At 40.6% G+C, this 7500-nt stretch overlaps 2 protein-coding genes across 3 annotated transcripts in view; one reads left to right on the top strand and one right to left on the bottom strand.

Moving 5' to 3' along the window:
* The window catches only part of LOC125039525, a 13158-nt gene extending 12104 nt beyond the window's left edge, over positions 1 to 1054 (bottom strand). For both annotated transcript variants that reach the window (XM_047633552.1, XM_047633553.1), the window contains exon 1: positions 494 to 1054. In XM_047633552.1, the coding sequence (XP_047489508.1) occupies positions 494 to 719 (226 nt within the window). In that variant the 5' untranslated portion in view covers positions 720 to 1054. The remainder of the gene's footprint in view (positions 1 to 493) is intronic.
* Positions 1055 to 6816: 5762 nt separating this feature from the next.
* Positions 6817 to 7500, top strand: part of LOC125039641 (methionine aminopeptidase 2-like) — a 15738-nt gene continuing 15054 nt past the window's right edge. Inside the window, 1 exon segment of the mRNA XM_047633807.1 lies at positions 6817 to 7008. Within this exon segment, the coding sequence (XP_047489763.1) occupies positions 6855 to 7008 (154 nt within the window). The 5' untranslated portion in view covers positions 6817 to 6854.

Genomic DNA, 7500 nt, shown 5'->3' with positions numbered 1-7500 from the left:
TATGTGTGTGTGCTTGTGTGTGTGCTTGTGTATGTGTGCTTGTGTATGTGTGCTTGTGTATGTGTGTGCTTGTGTATGTGTGCTTGTGTATGTTTGTGTTTTGCATATATGTGTGCTTGTGTGTGTGTGTGCTTGTGTGCATGTGCTTATGTGTGTGTGTACTTGTGTTTCAGTGTGTGTGCTTGTGTGTATGTGCTTATGTGTGTATTTGTGCTTTAGTGTGTGTGTATAAGCTCATGTGTATATGGTTGAGCTTGTGTGCTTGTATGTGTGATTGTGTGTGTATGCTTGTATGTGTGTATACTTGTATGTATGTATGCTTCTGTGTGCGTGTGTTTGTGTGTATGTGCTTGTGTGTGATTGTGAATGTTTCATCAAAAATTAGTATTTTGTTAGATAACAATGTTCTCTGTAGATCATATGAAGCGAAGATAATCAATCTCAATGAGCACTCTCCTCCAGATATCAGACAAATGAAAATCCCAACACATACCTGCCAGGACATGCTGAGAGGCCATGGTATTCTTCAGCAAAGCACCTCTGCCTCGGGAAACACCTGTAGCGGGAAGTACATTTGTATTTTTGGTTATTTGGCTGTAAGAAGAAGTTGCAGAAGTTGGAGTTTCAGCATGGTCGTTTGAGGGAACTATCCTCAAGAGATTTTCATTTTTATTATTATGCCTCTTCATTCCCGAATTTCTGGTTAGGTGTTTTTCCATCGTTCTTTGGAGGGTATATAGTATCTTATCTGTTCCTTGAGCTGTTGGCTTCTTAACAGGGTAATGTTAGAGCACTTTCCGTCCTGAAGTTTCCTTGGGAATGGTCATTACACCATGAAGTTCGCTATTGGTACCGCATTCACATACACGTTTTTCTTCTTCCACTTACTCTAATTAGAACAAATTTGTCGTTATTATTTTCAACAAGAGTCCAGTTTCATCCAGTTAAAATCTCCTGCCTCGTCGTTATATTCTGAAAGGTCACAAAGGTATTAAATCTGTTAAAAATAAGACGTCACAATTCGTCTGTCTGACTGACCCTTAATCCTGCTTGTCTACGTCCCCGTTTTCTAATAGGACGGAAACAAAGGCCTCCCTTGTTTCACCTTCTCGCCTGGACGCCCATGCCCGCGGGGAAGTTTTATGGTATAGATATATGCATGCATATAAATACATACATGCATATATATACGTGTGTGTGTGTGGGTGTGGGTGTGGGTGGGTGGGTGCACTTGTAGTTGTGGTTATGGTTGAGTAGGTCAAAGCTTGACTAAATAAGTTTATTTATACCCTGGAGTAGGTCTATGCTGTTTTTTTTTTTTTTTCCTCGCTTTACCTTGCGGCTATAGGAATAAATAATATGAACAATACTTTATTGCTAGGCTACTGACTAAAGACGTAAGGCCATTCTTTGAACAGTGAGGGCCTGTTTACACGTGGCGTTTTGAATCGCGGCGGCCACCGCGCGTCTGTTTGTTCACACGAGGCGGTAGCTACGAAGGTCTATATACTTTTATAGACCTTGGTAGCTACCGCGATGTTTGAAATGCTCTGTCGCATAGTCAGTGTTTGTCTGTGGAATCGTTCAGAAATGTATTCCTTTTTGAGCTGAAAAAAAATAAAAAATATATATATATAAATTACTCAAGACATATCAATATCTTCTGACTTGTGTTGCCATGGTAACATACAGTTTCTTCTCTCATTGGCTGACATGCAGCCAATGGTGGTGTCTGCTGTCCTCAAAGGCGCGGTTCACCGCAGTGTGAACGATGACATTTATTTGTATGTATCTCGACACACCTACAAATCGCGCGTGCGAGGAGGATCTTGCAACCACGCTTTCCAAACCGCCCCGGGTACGTCTGAACGATTCTACAGACTGACTCTGCGACGGCGCGTTTCCAACCGCGCGGTCGTTATCACATCGTCTGAACAGGCTCGGAGAGTTAGTAGATATTTTGAAAATACCTAAACGGAACATTCTTTGTTCTGAACTTATTTTCCACACTGATAAACAAAACTCTTCCCAGACTTTAAAATGGATTCGAATTTACTTTTATGAGCCCAGGGTGGACATATCTGGAATGTGAAAGTTTACGAAATAAGAGAGGGAAAAAAAATAAAATTAGAGAATAAAACTGTTTTGAAGTCCAGACCACTTGCTTTATTGCTTCCCATACAGTGTTCTCATACAGCTGAAAAAGCCATGCACTTGTTAATTAGATCATCACTACATGTTTGACTGGCATTTAATGGGCTGGTAATGTAGGTGTGCATCTACTTGCAATTCAACCTTCGACACTTAAGACTGCACTTGAACACCTTTTTGCATTCATTCTCACACCAAATACCAAAACAGATGTCAGAGTTGATATCAAATATTATCTTCGTGGAACCGCTTACTGTTACTGATAAATTAGATTTTAAAAAATCGGGTCATTTAATTAGTTCCCAATGAACTTTATGGCGGTCTCCAATCTCCGAAAACTTTTTGTTATCCGAGCCACGGGAGCTCCATATGAAGTATCCAGGAGAATATTCAAGAAAGCATTTTAACTGGAGGTACTTGCCGTTGATTTCCTTGCATACAGGCAAGCGAGTGTTGATTAAAAAAAAAAAAAAAAAAAAAAAAAAGATGGAAATGACAATTAGAACGTTTTATGTTGTTTTAGATTAAGCTTTTGTAAATGATCTATTTATGAAGCTGTCTTTCGTGGCGTTCACGTCAGATTTCGGAAATACAGCACTACAGTAACAAAGTCAAGATTGTTTAACTTGAATCAAAAGCTGAATTACATCACAATGCCATTGTCACATATTCTGACCCGAGAGAAAGACATACAGTAAAGCACAGTAGCAAGCAAAATTCTCACATGTCGATTCGTTCTCCCAGGACTAGAGAGTAAGCGTGTGTGTGTGTGTGTGTGTGTGTGTGTGTGTGTGTGTGAGAGAGAGAGAGAGAGAGAGAGAGAGAGAGAGGTCATTCCATTTTCTTAAACAATTATTGGCTTTCTGTCCAGTCTAAAGCAAAAAATATTCAGCATTGCTATAACCTTTTACATATAAATAGCCTGTTTATATGAATTAATTTGTATCAGAAATATTAAGTTATTAAAACTTTTACGAACTTAAGAAGAAAAAAAAACTCTTCAGCTCAGGACAATAATTACATATCATTTTGCTTCTTACTAGATAGATCTCAGACAGAAAGGGTGAGAGAAGCCTCGGATAAACTGCCCATTATTCTAGTGCAATCCATTTTGCAACTGGATGAAATTCTTGACGACCCTGATATCGATCTGGATGATGGCTCCGATAAATAGATAAAAACTGATTTAGATGTCAAAAATCTGAAATCAACTATGAATAATATAGCAAGATTCATTTTATTTATGATATCTATGCAGTTGCTGACATTATTTTGCTTCCTTGCCGTGACTCTTGCAAATGCAAAGCTGCTGTTAATCAAGAACCTTCTGGGAGTTATAGGATTTGCAAACAAACGTCGCTTGACGTTTGTAACAATGCCTTTGTAACAATGAAAGCACGGATAAGATATTGGTAACGATCTAATCTAGAAACACACACATATACATACATAAGTGTGTATATATATATGTATATATATACATACACATATATGAAAGGAGAAAACACACTACACATATATGTATATACATGTATATAATATATATATATATATATATATATATATATATATGTGTGTGTGTGTGTATGTGTGTGTATGTGTGTGTGGGTGTGTGTGTGTGTGTAAATATTTCTCTCTCTCTCTAAGTATATATATATATATATATATGTTATATATATATGTATGTATACAGTGTGTGTGTGTGTGTGTGTGTGTGTGTGTGTGTGTGTGTGTGTGTGTGTGTGTGTGTGTGTGTGTGTGTGTGTGTGTGTGTGTGTGTGTGTGTGTGTGTGTGTGTGTGTGTGTGTGTGTGTGTGTGTGTGTGTGTGTGTGTGTGACAGGAAAACTCCCTGCGGACAGCCAAGGAACAATACTTCGCTCCTAGGAGCTGCCGAAGTCCATTAATTACTCTTCAATAAAAGTCCAGACATCTTGGCTGTCTACCTTGAACCTTAAGCTCACCATCTACATACCCTTATAGGGCCCATCTCCCGGGATCCTACAACTGGTAGCTTAACGGAATTCATACAACGCCTCCGAAATTCCTGCTCCACATCAATACCTCACCCTGCCAAGCAGCAAATCTTTCATAATGTGAGCCAGTTCTCCTGCTGAGGTGTCCCCAAGGCCGGATAACCGACGCTTCCTGCATAGTGCCGAACTTCGTCATAGCAAGTTACACCACTCTAAACACCTGCCTCATCTGTTGCCGCCAACGCTGTACAGGTTTCCTAAGGACCCCGGCTGGACCACTGGACCAGGGAGGATGCAGACCGCCCAATATACCGATACACCGCCATGCGGATTCATCCATGCAGCCATGACGATGCAGGAAACAAACCCATTCCGGTGACCGGTCACGCCATGACCTTGCTCACCACACAGCGCTCCAAATCACCCTGTCAGCTGTAAAGGAGCGGCCCGCTCTTTGCCTCGTCATCTATACATCTCCCCCTAGCCTCTTCTCACCTCGCACCACACCCAAGATGCGAGTATAAGGTTTGTAAAAATTGAAAAAGATCGGCGATTTATACTTAGCTTATCCTTAAATAGTTTTCCTTTAGTGTTCAATATGTAATTTCGATGAATACCTTTAGCTCACACTCCTCTTTTATCGCCGCAAGAGGATGTTCTTCCCTCAGCGCCGCTCGCTCGCTCGCATTCTGTGACGCCGCCTGAAGATTATGTGATGTGAGATATGTACCTCAACTTTATTATCTATATCATATTACTGAAATGTGTACATCTAATATTACTCTATGTGTTTGTTGTTATATTCTACACAATTCACATAATCTTACATGTTTATCACATATCTTCACACACTTATACGTATGCATATAGGTATGACCATTGCTTTGCCTGATTATTGATCTCTTCTTGCCACACAAGCCATCCCAGTGTTGTCTATCCTCCTTCGCAAGGGCTATGGATTATCGTAACACTACTTTTCTTCTAAACCGATTGTCAGATGCTAAACGTGATTTATGCCCACCCGTAGACCTCTGTACAATATGATAGACTGACTCCCTGCGGTGAGCCAGGAGTAACACCTCGCTCCTAGGAGCAGCTGCATTATCATTACTCTTCAGTAAATTAGTCAAATTAGGTTGTCAGACTTACTCTCTAAGCTCAACATCTACCATCGCCCATCTTTTGGACACCTACACACACACACACACACACACACACACACACACACACACACACACACACACACACACACACACACACACACACACACACACACACACATACATATTATATCCGAGAGAAAATGATATAGAATATGTGTGCGTGCGTGTGAGTGTGTGCGTACATATATGTATATATATGTATAAAATGTATGATTGAGAATGAATATCTTCACAATACAAGAGATGTATTTAACCGGTTTCGACTTTGTCTTCGTATTTCTGACGAAGACAAAGTCGAAACCGGTTAAATACATCTCTTGTATTGTGAAGATATTCATTCTCATTCATACCTTTTATAAATTTGTCAAAATGAACGCGGTTCATGTATATATATACATATATATACATATATATGTATATACACGATTTGTTTTTTTTTCTCTCCGTTTCGCTCCCTCATGCCTACAAACTGGCCGCGAGTTACATAACGGATGTTTTTCTTGACTTATCACTCGATTTCTCTCCGAGGGAAACATGCAAGCTTGCGTCGCCGTTTAAGTCCCAACCTGCGTGTGCCTTTGCATGCAACGCCCGAAATAATTCTTGCATAACCAGGTAGTATTTGCTCGTCCCCAGATCGAGTTATTAATTATATCCAATCAAGATTTCCATTAATTGCTATTCTTATTGATTTCTTCAGCTGAAAAGTGAAATTACATATTTCATTCCAGAGAAAATGATATAGAATATGTGTCGCATTTGGCAAGGGAAAGGTGGTTGTGTGCATTATCCATTTTATTATAACAAATTTTGTTTGTTAAATATCTATTGTAGATTATATTTGTGTAGGATCAGCCGGTCTTCCAATGATTTTATGTTGTTTGTATTTACCAACACAGCTTGATAGTTTTCAGTCGATATCTAAGAAAGTCTTGCATAAAGCCTTTGTGCGCGTTTGCATGTGCGTGTGTGTGTGTGTGGGGGGGGGGGGGTGCGTGCATGCATATGTGTGTGTATGTGTCTGTGTGTGTCGGTGTGTAGGTGTAGGTGTGTGTGTGTGTGTGAGTGTGTATGTATGTGTGTGTGTGGGGGGGGGGGGTAGGTGGGTTGCGTGCGTGCATGCATATATATATGTGTGTGTGTGTGTGTGTGTGTGTGTGTGTGTTTGTGTGTGTTTGTGTGTGTGTGTGTGTGTGTGTGTGTGTGTGTGTGTGTGTGTGTGTGTGTGTGTGTGTGTGTGTGTGTGTGTGTGTGTGTGTGTGTGTGTGTGTGTGTGTGTGCACGTGTGTGAAAACAGTTGAAAGAAGAAACGAGAACTAGCGCCCGCCACTCGAAAAAAGAGAATTATAAAACAAGATTCACGCATATAAAACGCCGGCGATGGCATCCCGAAAGTTCTTTTGAGAGCGAAGGAATATTGACAATTCTGATTAGAATCAACCAGAAAATGACACATAATTGCAAAATAAAACCAAAACTAAAACTTGAATGCAATGTTGGCAGCAGTGACGTCCTTTGAGCCCTCTCTCGGCGCGGGAGTGTTGGCAGCCCTGGCCGAGAAGAAACATGTCTGCCGCTGTGGTAAACAACGTTGGCGTGAAGCCCGAAGAAAAACACCAAAATGAGGAGGAAAATGCAGAGGACGTGGATGACATAGTGGACGGAACGGCGCCCGAGGAGGCCAAGAAGAAGAAGAAAAAGAAAAACAAGAAGAAGGCCGGTGAGGAAAGGGCTATATCATGGGGGGTGATTTTGGTGGAAGTTCGAGCATGAGGGAACCGGTGTGGCAGGGATAGGTGTGTTTAGATTCGTTTTGTTTCCTTTATTTTGTGTCTTCTTTCCTTCTTTCTTGTGCATTGGGTGTCACGTTTTGCTGTTCTTTTCTTGAATTTGTCGTTTTAACGGAACACGTTTCCTTTAAATGTTACCTACGCATCCACGGAAGCGGTCGAGATCATCGTAACATATGCACAGTATTTATAAACGGTGTTTTTTTCCTCCCTCCTTTTCCAGAAAGACACGTTCTTTTGCCCCAGATACTATAAGGTCCAAATTATTGATTTAATGAAGTTGCCACAAAGTCATCCATTGGTGAAGCTGCAGTGAGTGGATGCTGTTGTAGTTAGGGTGTGTTTTTGTAAGTCATTTATACTGCAAGCCTGTTAATAAATAGCATGAGCTCTTGGCACCAATACCAAGGGAAGGCATGAAA

Source organism: Penaeus chinensis, chromosome 27 (assembly GCF_019202785.1).
Source record: "Penaeus chinensis breed Huanghai No. 1 chromosome 27, ASM1920278v2, whole genome shotgun sequence".
Classification (NCBI taxonomy): Eukaryota; Metazoa; Arthropoda; class Malacostraca; order Decapoda; family Penaeidae; genus Penaeus; species Penaeus chinensis.
The sequence above is the reverse complement of the archived record's forward strand: the minus strand, read 5'-3'. Positions and strand labels throughout refer to the sequence as shown.